This window comes from Myotis myotis, unplaced genomic scaffold (assembly GCF_014108235.1).
Source record: "Myotis myotis isolate mMyoMyo1 unplaced genomic scaffold, mMyoMyo1.p scaffold_m19_p_41, whole genome shotgun sequence".
In the NCBI taxonomy this organism is placed as follows: Eukaryota; Metazoa; Chordata; class Mammalia; order Chiroptera; family Vespertilionidae; genus Myotis; species Myotis myotis.
This window is the reverse complement of record NW_023416348.1, coordinates 190,908-205,559: the sequence shown is the minus strand read 5'-3', so window position 1 is coordinate 205,559 and position 14,652 is coordinate 190,908. Positions and strand designations below refer to the sequence as shown.

Sequence of the window (14,652 nt, the reverse complement as noted above, 5' to 3'; positions counted from 1 at the left end):
ACCTGCGAGCCCTCTCCTGTGGACCTGGGAGCCCTCTCCTGTGGACCTGCGAGCCCTCCCCTGTGGACCTGCGAGCCCTCCCCCCTGTGGACCTGCGAGCCCTCTCCTGTGGACCTGGGAGCCCTCTCCTGTGGACCTGCGAGCCCTCTCCTGTGGACCTGCGAGCCCTCCCCTGTGGACCTGCGAGCCCCGCCCCCTATGGACCTGCGAGCCCCGCCCCCTGTGGACCTGCGAGCCCTCCCCCCTGTGGACCTGTGAGCCCTCCCCTGTGGACCTGGGAGCCCTCCCCTGTGGACCTGCGAGCCCCCCCCTGTGGACCTGCGAGCCCCCCCCTGTGGACCTGCGAGCCCTCCCCTGTGGACCTGCGAGCCCCACCCCCTGTGGGCCTGGGAGCCCTCCCCTGTGGACCTGGGAGCCCTCCCCTGTGGACCTGCGAGCCCCCCCCTGTGGACCTGCGAGCCCTCCCCTGTGGACCTGCGAGCCCCACCCCCTGTGGACCTGTGAGCCCTCCCCCCCGTGGACCTGGAAGCCCTCCCCTGTGGACCTGCGAGCCCCCCCGTGGACCTGGGAGCCCTCCCCTGTGGACCTGCGAGCCCCGCCCCCTGTGGACCTGCGAGCCCTCCCCCCCGTGGACCTGCGAGCCCTCCCCTGTGGGCCTGCGAGCCCTCTCCTGTGGACTTGCGAGCCCCCCCCGTGGACCTGCGAGCCCTGCCTCCTGTGGACCTGCGAGCCACCCCGTGGACCTGCGAGCCCTCTCCTGTGGACCTGCGAGCCCTCCCCCCTGTGGACCTGCGAGCCCTCCCCTGTGGACCTGCGAGCCCCACCCCCTGTGGACCTGCGAGCCCTCCCCCCCGTGGACCTGGAAGCCCTCCCCTGTGGACCTGCGAGCCCCGCCCCGTGGACCTGCGAGCCCTACCCCCCGTGGACCTGGGAGCCCTCCCCCCCGTGGACCTGCGAGCCCCCGCCCCCGTGGACCTGCGAGCCCCGCCCCCCCGTGGACCTGCGAGCCCTCCCCTGTGGACCTGCGAGCCCCACCCCCTGTGGGCCTGCGAGCCCCGCCCCCTGTGGACCTGCGAGCCCTCCCCCTGTGGACCTGCGAGCCCTCCCCTGTGGGCCTGCGAGCCCTCTCCTGTGGACTTGCGAGCCCCCCCCGTGGACCTGCGAGCCCTCTCCTGTGGACTTGCGAGCCCCCCCCGTGGACCTGCGAGCCCTGCCTCCTGTGGACCTGCGAGCCCCCCCCCGTGGACCTGTGAGCCCTCTCCTGTGGACCTGCGAGCCCTCCCCTGTGGACCTGCGAGCCCTCTCCTGTGGACCTGCGAGCCCCACCCCCCGTGGACCTGCGAGCCCTCTTCTGTGGACCTGCGAGCCCCACCCCCTGTGGGCCTGCGAGCCCTCCCCTGTGGACCTGCGAGCCCCACCCCCCGTGGACCTGCGAGCCCTCTTCTGTGGACCTGCGAGCCCTACCCCCCGTGGACCTGGGAGCCCTCCCCCCCGTGGACCTGCGAGCCCCCGCCCCCGTGGACCTGCGAGCCCCGCCCCCCCGTGGACCTGCGAGCCCCCGCCCCCGTGGACCTGCGAGCCCCGCCCCCCCGTGGACCTGCGAGCCCCACCCCCTGTGGGCCTGCGAGCCCTCCCCTGTGGACCTGCGAGCCCCCCCCCGTGGACCTGTGAGCCCTCTCCTGTGGACCTGCGAGCCCTCCCCTGTGGACCTGCGAGCCCTCTTCTGTGGACCTGCGAGCCCTCCCCCCTGTGGACCTGCGAGCCCCGCCCCGAGACGCTGCACAAGCCCTGCAGACCCACACTCACGATGTTCCTCAGCACATCGTCATCCACGTCGAAGTTGGATGTGTCAGAAGGACTGCTCACGTCGGGAATGTAAGGTGCTTCCAGGTTCCGTATGTTTTCCCAGTTCAGCCCTTGGAAGAAGGGGTGCTTTTTGAAGTCCTCGATCCCATTCTGGCCCAGCCGGCGCTCCCTGCTGCAGATCAGCCTCTGCATGAGGTCCTTCGCCTCCTCAGACACATCTGTGACGTGGGACGGGAACTGGAACCGCTCCTGGGTGGGGTAAGTGGGTGCATGATGAGGGCGTTCGGGGGCATGGCAGAGCAGCATCTAGTCAACAAACAGCGCAGACGGCCGCTAACGACAGTGAGCTCAGGGGAGCGAGAGCATGGCCTTGCCGGCTTTATCGGGGCAGGGTGCCAACACCCTCCTGGGAACTGGAATAGCGGTGAATGTTCACGCACATGTGGGGGGACAGAGGCGGGCCTGCCAGAGGGCACCGGGCCACCCCTGTGGCATTCCCCTTCCCACAGGGGCCTGCATGCCAGCCACCATGGCTGTGAAAATGGACAACAGCCAGTCCCCGGGCTGCTGTGAGGACCACACACCTGGAGGCACACAGAGCCCGCACGGCACTGCGCCCACGCTGAGAAGCGGGTGGTGGCTGTCACCACCTACTGTGTGCATGGCATCGTCTGAAGGTTTTATAGTGAGTATAACCTAATTTACAAGTGAAAAATGTATTTCTACTTTGAAAAACGTGTTTGTTAAAAGGACCCCTTGCTTTGAGTCATTAGAAGACCGTTCCCCACATGAGTGTTCACATGCTCCCTACAGCCCAGCCCCCGGGAGCCGTTTTGGGAATGTGTGATCATGTGAGTGTGTGAGCATGTGAGTGAATAAGAGCGCAGAGGGTGAGATGGGCATTAGAAAGAAATATTTGACTAAAAAATATAAAGAAAAGTAACAGATGACAAGAACATTAGTCGGAAAAGAAAATAAAAACAAGCAAAAGGAAACGGAGAGAAGGTAGCGGCTGGGAGAGGGAAGAGGATCCAGGGAGGAGCGAAGGGGTGGAGAAGGGACTAGAGACTCCTCCGACGAGATGTGACTGACAACTGGCTCTGGGAAACGGACTGGATCCATGCTGATCTGCGTGGCGAACCCAGACCCCGGTCAGGCTGCCCGGGGCCTCCCCGCTGGCGCCCCGGGGACACAGCACGGCCGCCACACGCCACATCGTGTGCTGCAGGGATTCTGACCTGATGAACACCGTCCTCGCCCCCAGAACGCGGACCACCCTTGAAGTCCCGCCTGCACCTGCTGTGCTGCAGCCCGAGCCAAGTCCACCGCTACCCTCTCCTGAATCTCCCCGCTCCCACCCGCCCCCTCCCCAACGACCCCACAGCTTCCACACCGAGCGCCCCGCGGCTGCGCTGGGCCTCAGCACGGACGGGGTGCGGAAGGGCACGCTTACCTCGTGGTTCATGATCTTCCCGTAGGTCTCCACAAGCGACTCCGCGTAGAAGGGCGTTTCCCCGTAAAGCATTTCGTACATGCAGACGCCCAGCGACCACCAGTCGCACTCGGGGCCGTACTTGCCCATGCCGTCCTCCATGGCCTGCAGAATCTCCGGCGAGATGTAGTCCGGCGTGCCCACGGCCACCGACGACCGCACCTGGGGAGAGGGTGTGCTCAAGGGGACCTGGGACGTCGCCCGGGCCAAGTTTCTCACTCAGAAACGCCTGAGTTTCAAAATTCAAGCAAATGGGTGCTCCCTTGCCACACGCAGGGCAAGTGCCAGGGGCTCCTGCTCGCCAGTCTCAATGCCCAAACCTCCATAGCCCCACGGCGTCGCAGCCCAAGGGGGCGCCACTTCCCACGGGCTCTGTTGCCGCTCACTGTGGTCGGGACCAGGTGCGCCCATGTACAGAGCCCCGGGTGCTGGTGAAACAGGCTCCAGGCAGCAGCAGTTCTAACCTGCTGGCGGGGGCCAGGCTGCCCATCACAGCCTGCCCTTCAGTCTCCCAGCGGCTAAGGCCCCAGAAAGGGCAGGACAGTCCCTGGGAGAGTGAGGCCTGACGTCCGAGGAAGGCCGGTCCGGAAGAGAGGGGACAGCAGCCCAGAGCCAGCCAGTGGGAATGAGGAGGGCGCTAGCTCTGCCCCGGGCCAGGCCCCGCCCCACCTGCGGCTTCAGGAGCCGCCGCGGACAGCTGGCCGATGGGGGTCAGGTGGCGCTCGAGGCGCGCGTCCACACTGATGGAGTGCAGTGTAGGTGGGGAAGGAAATCCACGCCCCCATTCAGACAGCACTGCTCTCTCCCTCCCTCCTTCTCCAAGAGGCATGTCAACCCACACATTACCGTGTGAGGACGAGAACAGACACGTACCGTCCCATCATCATTCATCTTCAGACACGACCCGAAGTCGGCCAGGCGGATGTGCCCATTGGCGTCCAGGAGGACGTTGTCGGGTTTGATGTCCCTGTTGGTGAGACAAAGACACACCTGATACCCCACGCGCACTCGGAAGGTCGACGCCCCCCGGCGGCAGGCGAGCTGGGGCCTCCTGGGCGAGTCTCTCCTGCGGGGACTGGCCAGGCGAGGTGGCAGCAGGCACACCTCTCACCCTGCACATCAGGTCCCGGCACAGCCCACCGGTGGGGGCCGCGAAGGAACAGGAAGAACAGCAACAGGTGAGGGACAGAGAGTGGCACACGGAGGGGTCAAGTGGCCCCCCACTGCAGGCTCACAAACCACCAGGACCCCCAAATTGTACTTATAGAGGCTGGAGCGCGGGGTGACCTGCCTGGGTACAGAGCAGCCAGTTGCCTCTCTAACCAGCACTCGCACCTGCTGTCCATGTACCCGCCATCACTGACAGAATAAGCTTCTATGACCGAGAGCATGAAAAGGGAACAGAAACTTTGACAGCAAAGGAGGGGCCTGCCCAGTGTGCCCAGTGGTTAGTGTCTGCCCTCAAACTGAAGGGTCACGGGCTTGATTCCTGGTCCCAGTCGGGGCGTGTGCAGGAGGAAACCAATTGATGTGTCTCTCTAAAAATCACTGGGGAAAATACCCTCAGGTGAGGATTAACAAAAAATAAAAGCAGTCCTAGCTGGTGCAGCTCAGTGGATAGAGATCTGGCCTGCGGACTGAAGGGTCCCAGGTTCCATTCTCGGTCAGGGCACATGCCTGGGCTGTGGGCTCAATCGCAGGTAGGGGTGTGCAGGAGGCAGCCGATCCATGATTCTCTCTCATCATTGATGTTTCTCTCTCTCTCTCCCACTCCCTTCCTCTCTGAAACCAATAAAAACATATTAAAATATAAAAAATAAATAAATAAAAGCAAAGGAGGGTGCTGAGCACAAGGAGCACAGCACGCCAGCAGCACTAAGAGCCAGAAGGGGCGCCACATGCCAGCCTCTGCGGGGGCAGTGAGCTGGCTGTCCTCCGTGACGGACAAACAGGGGCACATCGTCACAAACAAGCCCCTAACAGCCCTCCACCTCTCCCACCCCGACATCCCTTTGTGAGGGTTTGCAGGGCGCTCGAGGCCAAGGGCCCTGTGGGGTAGGCATGAAAGTGAAGTGGAGCTGAGAGAGAGGAGACACGGGGTGGGGACCCCACAGGAGCTCTGGGATGCAGGGGAGGGGAGCCAGGTCAGCTGAGAACAGGTGGCTGCCTGACATCAGCTCTCCTGTCAGTGACACCGAGACCTCTGGTGCCAGCACCGGGCCGCTCAACGTGAGCACCAAGCGCGTGACCGGGCTGAACACCTGGACGGGGTCGAGGCCTCAGGGACCCCAAAGGGGGATCACCTCAAGGGCTGCGGCCTCCATGGCCTGGAGGGGTTACCTGTGCACGTAGTGAAGCTGGTGGATGGAGTCGATGGCCAGCACCATCTCCCCGATGTAGAAGCGCGCCATGTCCTCCGGGAGCTTGTCTTCAAACTTACTGAGCAGTGTCAGGAGGTCACCACCCACGTAGTAATCCATGACCAAGTACTGCGATCGGGAAGGGGACAGAACACGGCGTCCAGTCAGCGCTGCGCCTGACGAGCAAAGGCCTAACTTCACCGCAGAAGCCACGACCCCAGAGTGATGGACAGGGTCCAGGACCCGCCCTCAGCACAGGCACCGCCGATCACAACCCCGTGGCCACCTAAGCCGTGCTCCCGGCAGGGAATGAGCGCCTGCAGATGCTCCACGGACCCACGGGAAGTGACTGGGGGCTCTAGGAGGCGGCACTCTGAGAGCCAGAGGCCCCACGGGAGCACCACGATGGGCCACAGTTCTAGGGTTCAGATCATCCCCCGGTCCTCACGTCACAGAAAGAGCACACTTGGGCCAGAGGAAAGGGGAACCAGCTAAATCACAGAAAACGAGCAGCTCTTATGAGAAAAGACAGTAGTAACATGAACAAACTAAAAGCTACTTCATGGGGGCTCACCCTGTGAAAGAACCAGAAAATCGATTGCTTGAGTAGAAATCGGAGCAACTGGGCATGTGCCTGCCTGGCCCAGACGAGCCAGACCCGCTCAGAGTTCACCTCCTGCACTGGGAAGGCTGGGGTGAGGGGCTCCCCATGGGGCACCCCACCCGCCAGAGACCCCAGACGCCAGAGCCGGGGTGGCTGCTGAGCCTCTGAACTTCGAGAGGGGCTGCCGGTCCGGCCTCCAGGACCCCTTCCTCGACGCTGGCTTCCTTATAAGCGATGGATGCTCTGGTCCGAGCAGTGAACTCGCCCACAGGGAGGAGACACGCTGCCTGGAGAACAGCCACTGGATATTCACTGAGAACCTGAGCACAGCTACATTCCGGGCAGCGGCGCCAGGCCCAGGGCTCATGCCCACTCCCTGCCACCTCACCGGGTCTCACAGGGACCAGCACGATCCCACCCACGATGAGGAGCGTGGCCAGTCGCCAGCGGAGTGACAGCGGGAACCCACCACCTCAACCCGCCGCTGCAGTGCCCCCGCCGCCCGCAGTCTCCGCACGTCCCGCTCGCCCACAGGCGCTTTACCACAGCCCTCACCTGTCTCGGAACTCAGCTCTCGAGACTCCATGCACCGCCACCTCCTCTGAGAAGCCTTCCTAGACCCTCCCACCCCGCCCCAAGGGCAGCCTCAGCCAGGCCTCCTGCTGGCCTCTCTGCACTGGAGCCTGTCCCTGCCAGTAACAGTGAGGTGTGAGGGCAGAAGCCTGATGAATCGTGTTGTCTCCCCCAATCCTGGCTCAATTCCTGCCACAAAGACGACTCCGGGAGGAGGTTCGCGCGCTCATTCTCTCCATAACGAGCTTGCTGGCACCCCTCCAGGCAACATGAACCCCCCCATGGAGCTGGCATTGAGCGGAGGGACCAGCCCAGGGCGTGGCAGAGCATGGCGGGCACTGCTGCACACGACCCATCGGGCAGGTGTGAGGCCTGAGGGACAGGCAGAAGCCACCTATTCCAGACAGAGGGACGCGTGCAAAGAGGCTGAGAAGAGAACGAAGGTGGCCATTGCAGAAACGGGCAATGGTGGCCATGGCCGGGGCCTGGCGAGTGAGGAGGGAGAAGCTGGCCTCCGGCGCGCAGGGGCTGCCGTCTGACTTGCGCCGAGAGCTTCCTCTGGCTGCCCCGTGAAGAGCGGCCGGGGAGGAAGGGCAGGAAGGGCAGGAGCGGGACTGGACTGGGGCTAGGAAGCCGTGATGTGGTCCAGGCAGGAGGCGAGGGTGACGGGCTGGGCAGGGGTGGACAGTATGGAGACACGGGCCGACACTGGAGAAAGAGACCACAGCACCTGCTGATGGAGGCACGTGGGTGAGGGGAGAGCAAGGCATGAGCAGCCAGGGTCTGTGGGTCCTAAAGGAATTAGCAGGGTGCCCTGCGGCGTGGCTCAGGGGGTGAGCGGCAACCAGGAACCAGGTCACCAGCTCGATTCCCCGTCAGGGCACACACCTGAGCTGCGGGCTCCATCCCCAGTAGGGTGTGTGCAGGAGGCAGCCGATCCATGATTCTCTTTCATAGATGCTTCTACCCCTCTCTCCCCCGCTCTTCCTAGCGCTCTAAAAATAACAATAATACAAACATATTAAAAAAAGGAAGCAAGCCCTAACCGGTTTGGCTCAGGGATAGAGCGTCGGCCTGCGGACTGAAGGGTCCCAGGTTCGATTCCGGTCAAGGGCATGTACCTGGGTTGCGGGCACATCCCCAGTAGGAGGTGTGCCGGAGGCAGCTGATCGATGTTTCTCTCTCATCGATGTTTCTAACTCTCTATCCCTCTCCCTTCCTCTCTGTAAAAAATCAGTAAAATATATATATATACATATATATATATATATAAAGGAAGCAAGCAGCAGGAGGGCAGGCAGCATCCCCGCCTCGCCTCCCGCCCCACGTCGGCCGGAACCTGGAAGAAACCGGCACGCGCAGCATGCATGCCCCATGTGGCCGCGGGCGCCTGGGCTCAGGCCAGAGGGAAAGGGGCTGCCAGGCGCAGGAGGCGCAGGGAGATACTCGTTTCCCAAGAACGAGCCCAGTTATTCCGTCCAGCGACACAGGTTCTGAGGGAAGCCATCAGGCCACACCCTCGCAGTTTCTGCTGGAGCAGGTTTAGTCTTCACGAGACGCCGACAGCAATTACATGAAGCAGCTGCAGGGGCCCCAGGCGCCTCGCAGCAGCCAGGCCGCGCACCGGGGCCAGCTTTCCAGGCCTGCCGCTCCCCCAGCCCTGCAGTGGCACCTGCCACTGTCCCGAGGCGGGGGAGGAGGGCAGGGACTCACCTAAGGACCCCGCTGGCGGGCGGCAAGGGCAGCCTGCCCAGCCTGAGCGCAGCAGCCGCGTGTTCACATCCTAGAAGGCGCCAGAGCCCTCGCTTTCCTTCTCCTTAATTTTCGCTGCGCTTCTAACCGGGCACCTCCAACCTCAAGACGGCTCCTTGGCCGGAAGGCCGGGCCAGCTTAGAGAAAGGGGGTCGTGCCTAGCGTTTCAGAGCCCAACGCTGCGCTGCTTTCAGGAAAACTTCTCACACAAAACACGCAGTGCCCTCTGGGCCCATACCCGCCTCAGGAACCTCCTGCACTTCCCATCAAACAGGAAACGGACTGGAGAGTCCATGGGGCGGCGACAAGGCGGGAGCAAGGCTTCCCGAGGGGATGGCCCCGAGCGCCAGGGCACCCGCACCGCCCGCCACACGGCCAGGCCAGCCCGGCACAGGCCCCGCCTCTGTGCCTAGGCACCGCCTTAGAAAGTGATGGGAACTGTGAAGGCCAAGCTCACTGGGTCACGGGACAGGACCCAGAAATCCACGGCAGTGCCCAGGAGTCAGGAGTTGCCCCTCTGCCCACACAAATAGGAGCCTTTTCAATTCTTAAAGCCCTACAGCAGCTTCCTATTCATCTTCAAAACAGAAATGTTTTACCGCCCCCCACCCCCCCGTTTATTTAAATGTAATAAATCCAGAGGACAAAATAACCAGGCTCTGTAGTGATTGAAGAAGAACAGGGATAGAACTGTCTATTTAAAAACCCACCCGCCAATGATGACGTAAGACAAACCCTAGTTTCATGGAGTCAGATTCCTATAAAAGGCCGGTTTTCGGGGATCTTCTCGGTTTTTAGTGACAGCACGAAGGCGTCAGAACCCGCGGCCCGACCACGTACCAGGTAATTCTCGTCCTGGAAGGCGTAGTGCAGGGTGGTGATCCACTGGCAGTCCCCGTTCACCAGCACGTCGCGCTCCTCCCGGAAACACGCCGTCTGCAAGGCATCAGGGGCGTCAGTGTCCGTCTGCAACCCCCCCAGGGCGTCCTGGACAAGGGTCCTGCTGCCACAGGCTCTGGACACGCGTCACCTGTCCTCCAGCTGCGGCAGCCGCCCTCCCGCTCACCTGGAACCAGGCACATTGTCTCCCCAGGCGGCTGCGCCCCCTCCGCAGCACACCTGTGCCAGCTGAAAGCTGCGCCCACCTGTGCCTCCTGCTCCTGCACCCACCCCTCCACACCTGCTGTCTCTCTGGCCCACACTAGAGACTCACTGTGGGGGTGGGGTCGGCAACAGTGTCCCCGCTGGGCCCCTCCCATCCAGTATCACCTGCCTTCTCTCTACGGGGTCAGCCTCCTGGGGGTGGCCAGGAGTGCAGCTACCCCTCGCGTCTGCCCGTCATGACCCACAGTCTAGCAGCCACGTGACTGGCAGGATGAGCACACACATGCTTCCTCGTCTGGGTGGGTTATTTTTAAAGAACGTGGCCTATTGGCAGGATACAGATGCACACATCCTAACAAAATTCTACCATGAGGACCATGGCCTGGAGCATGTGGGTAGAAGACTATTTTTTTAGACTCTCTATAGTTTTGGGGTTTTGGAGGTTTTTTTGGGTTTTTTTTGTTGTTGTTTTTTTTTAGAAACATAGATGAGAGAGAAGCATCGATCAGCTGCCTCCTGCACACCCCCTACTGGGGATGTGCCTGCAACCAAGGTACATGCCCTTGACCTGGAATCAAACCTGGGACCCTTTAGTCCCCAGGCCGACGCTCTATCCAGTGAGCCAAACCAGCTAGGGCTTTTAATATATTTTATTGATTTTTTTACAGAGAGGAAGGGAGAGGGATAGAGAATTAGAAACATCGATGAGAGACAAACATCGATCAGCTGCTTCCTGCACACCTCCTACTGGGGATGTACCCGCAACCAAGGTACATGCCCTTGACTGGAATCGAACCTGGGACCCTTCAGTCTGCAGGCCTATCCACTGAGCCAAACCAGTTAGGGCTAGTTTTGGGTTTTTTTAAGAGCTTTAACACGCAGGTTGCATCTGTATTTAGAAATAGCCACAGGCAACGATGTGGAGAAAAGGAAGCCCTCATTCACTGTTGTTGGGATTGCAAATTGGTGCAGCCACTATGGAAAACAGTATAGAGATTCCTCAAAAAATGAAAAATAGAGCTGCCATATGACTCAGCAATTCCACTTCTCAGTATTTATCCAAAAAGAACCAAATACACTCATTCAAAACAATATATGCACACCTATGTTCACCACAGCATTACTTACAACTAGAGGCCTGGTGCACAAAATGTGTGCATGGGAAGGGTCCCTAGGGCTGGCCGACAATCAGAGTCAATTGGGGCCTTCCTTCGTTCCATGCTGCCCCCTGGTGGTCAGCACACATCAGAGCAAGCGGTCGAACTCCCGAGGGGACAATTTGCATATCAGCCTTTTATTATATAGGAGGATGGTGAAAATATGGAAACAACCCAAGTGCCCATCAACAGACGAGTGGATAAAGATGTCAGGCACGTGCAATGGACTATTACTCAGCCTTGGAGAAGAACGGAACCTTGCCATTTGCAACAGCACAGATGGACCTAGAGCAGTGATGGCAAACCTGTGACACACGTGTCAGAGGTGACACACGAACTCATTTTTTTGGTTGATTTTTCTTTGTTAAATGGCATTTAAATACACAAATAAATATCAAAAATATAAGTCTTTGTTTTACTATGGTTGCAAATATCAGAAAAATTCTATATGTGACCTGGCACCAGAGTTAAGTTAGGGTTTTTCAAAATGCTGACACGCCGAGCTCACAAGGTTCGCCATCACTGGCCTAGAGGGTACTGTGCTCAGTGAATAAATAAGCAAAACAGAAACATACCCACAGACAGAGAACAAGCTGACAGCGGCAGAGAGGGGCAGAGACAGGCGACGGGGGAAAGCAAAGTCAGGAACACTCACAGCAGTGAGCGGGAATAACTGACAGGGAGCAAAGGGGAGCTTTAAAAAAAAAGTAACCAGGTCTTCAGCATAATTACAATGAAAGTTCCTCTTCATTGAGTATTTAACATAAGATTTTCACTCCTTATCTGTGAAACTTGCAAAAACACAAGGCCTGATGGAGGCCTGGGTGCAGGCGCTAGACAGAGCACCTGTTCTCTCCAAGTCTCAATAGGACCTTTACAATGTGCTTTCTCTACACGTTTTCTCTTCTCAACTTCTTTAAAAAGCTTTTCTTGCTAAAAGGAATCCTGAGGTGGATGTGTCCTGACTCTACTGATTAGAAGCAGACGCGAGGACGCCTGGCCCACAATCCGCCCTAGCCGGTCCCGCCCAGCCCCGGGGCCTGGGGAAGGCGGCTGGGCCCAGGACAGTTCCAAGCGGATGACCGGCACCCACCATCACCATTCCCGGTGAAGCTCACGCTTAGCCTGGGGGCCAGCACGGCGACCATCCAGGGAATAGACGTATTATCCAGCAGTTCTGTTTTCTCTGAACAGCTTTTTATTTTTATTTTTATTTTTATTTTTTATGACCAAGAAAGCTAAACTAACACCCAGAGGGTCTACAAGTTATAACGTACACTGCTTTGCAACTGTTCCACTGACTCCTTGCTGTGTCACCAGGTTCAAATTAAACAAGCAATCCCTACGCGCACATACTCACCGTGACACCACGTCCTCACACGCCTATATACTAACTAGCACAACAGAGAAAACAACCTTGGGGCTTATATAACTTTCAAAATGTAAACACACACACGCTCCGGAGGGTAACATGACAAGCGCTACTAAACAGGCTCAGCTGTCTTTCATAAGCCAACTCAGGTAGAAATACCACTTGAATGGAATGTGCTCCTGCTATTTCTTTCCCCCAAACACCCATTCCTCCCCCAGACTTCCATGTACAGCAGCCGCATCCTCCCCCATGAAGAACTGCGTCCCCACAGGAGTTCCTGCGACTGCCCAGGTGCCAGTGGTGACGTGAGGGAGGGATGCTCGAGGCGGCAGGAGGGCGCAGGTGCAGACCAGCAGAGCGAGGACGGGCGGAGGGAGGCTGCAATGCAGCGAGGAAGGAGAGGGCTGCGGCAGTCATGGGCCACCAGCCCTTCGAGCCCAGGTGACTGCAAGATCGTCATGACACAGTCAACCAACGGGCACTTATTGAGCAACAAGTGCCATACAGGGGAGGGGGCGGGGAGGAGGGAGAGCAACCCTCGTGGATGCTGGGCTGAGAATGCCCACCCACCCACCACGCCCTGACAACCTGAAGTAACCACGGAAGTCAGTGGCCTGCTCCGTTATCTGCCCAAGGCAGCAGCTACCATAGGCAGAGAATTCCAGAACAAAAGAGGAAAGGGCCGCCAAAAGTTACACGGAGGGTTTGCAGGGATAGGATGAGAGGCTAGAAACCAAAAGAGGAATTTCCAAAAGCAGGGAACAGCCGATTGCAGAGGGAGGGCCCTCCACAAAGGGCTTGCCCAGCAGGTGTGGCATGCACAAGCTGTGCAGAGAGGACTGCAGGGACCAGGCGCTCAGGGCCCGCTGGGGGGCGGAGTCAGAGCCTGGACAGGTGCTGGGCAGGCGGGAGAAGGCAGAGCCCTGAGTTACCTGGCAGGCGCCCTTGGCTCTGAGGCAGTGGAGGACTGGGGGAGGGGGGGTTCAGTGGAGACAGAAGCGGAGCCGCTGGAGAAAAGCCTGGCTCTGGGTGGCCTCGCCTGCCTCAGCGGGGGCTGCGGAGAGGGTGCCAGGCATGAGCAGCTGCCGCAGGGAGGACACAGGGGAGGAAGGAGGATGGGACTGCGAAGCAGCAGTCGCCTATGGTTACTGATAGCCTCCGTTCCCCCGCTGATGGGACAGAAACACGCCTGCACTTACAAGGCTCCAGATCCCAGCACTCCTTTGGCACAGGGAGCCGAACCAAGATAGATGCCTACAGAGTCCGCAAAGCTGTGCTTCGCCCTCACAGTAACCAGCACCGCCCAGACTCAAGGGGACTCTGGGACGGAACGTGGGGGACTCTGGGGCGGGATGAGGGGGATCTCAGGCGGGACGAGGAGACTCTGGGGCAGGATGAGGGAGATCTCAGGTGGGACGGGGGGACTCTGGGGCGGGATGAGGGCGATCTCAGGTGGGACAGGGGGACTCTGGGGCGGGATGAGGGGGATCTCAGGTGGGACAGGGGGACTCTGGGGCGGGATGAGGGGGATCTCAGGCGGGACGGGGGGACTCTGGGGCGGGACGGGGGGGATCTCAGGCGGGACGGGGGGACTCTGGGGCGGGACGAGGGGGATCTCAGGAGGGACGGGGGGACTCTGGGGCGGGACGGGGGGAGAGGCGCAAACACAGGTGCGGAGGGCAGAGCAGGGAGGTGGCCAACATCTGATGCCAGGAGCAGCCCACTCCTGTCAAGGAGGAAGGCGCAGACCGTCAGGGACTGTGGCTCGCTCACACTCACCTCTGCTCTCTTCAGCATTTCCCACTTGTTGAGGATTTTCATGGCATAAATTCGTTCAGTGTTCTTCATTTTGACAACAGCAACCTGGAATACAAACGGGAGTGTCACAAACATGCGTTTTCATAAACTCACAGTGAGATATCAATTGTCTGGACAGAGGTGTTAAAAAAAGGAAAGTGTTCTATGTAAATGAGGACTTGCTCTTTTAACCATCAAAACTCGATCTGAGCCACACAGCAACTTGAATGATCGATCACACCCCCTCAGGCAAAAAAACCCTGCAGTGCTGCCCTAACCGGTTTGGCTCAGTGGATACAGCATCAGCCTGCAGACTCAGGGTCCCAGGTTCGATTCCGGTCAAGGGCAAGTACCTTGGCTGCGGGCACATCCCCAGTAGGGGGCGTGCAGGAGGCAGCTGATTGATGTTTCTCGCTCATCGATGTTTCTAACTCTCTATCCCTCTCCCTTCCTCTCTGTAAAAAATCAATAAAATATATATTTTTAAAAAAACCCTGCAGTGCTGAGTACTGGGTGCGTAGAGTCCTCTACTTGGGGTGCGTCTGGAGAGTTTCATAATAAACCTCTAAAAATTCATCACCGGCTCCCAAGCTTCGCCCCTGCGCCCACATGCACCATCCCCGAGTTAATGCTTA

The 14,652-nt window shown here is 59.5% G+C and overlaps 1 protein-coding gene across 1 annotated transcript in view; it reads right to left on the bottom strand.

Annotated features, from left to right (window-relative positions):
* Positions 1–14,652, bottom strand: part of CDC42BPB (CDC42 binding protein kinase beta) — an 87,318-nt gene that overhangs the window by 33,314 nt on the left and 39,352 nt on the right. Inside the window, exons 3-8 of the mRNA XM_036306447.1 lie at positions 14,000–14,083; positions 9,428–9,523; positions 5,639–5,787; positions 4,172–4,265; positions 3,260–3,460; positions 1,807–2,055 (exon numbers count right to left, since the gene is read on the bottom strand). Of these exons, the coding sequence (XP_036162340.1) occupies positions 1,807–2,055; positions 3,260–3,460; positions 4,172–4,265; positions 5,639–5,787; positions 9,428–9,523; positions 14,000–14,083 (873 nt within the window). The remainder of the gene's footprint in view (positions 1–1,806; positions 2,056–3,259; positions 3,461–4,171; positions 4,266–5,638; positions 5,788–9,427; positions 9,524–13,999; positions 14,084–14,652) is intronic.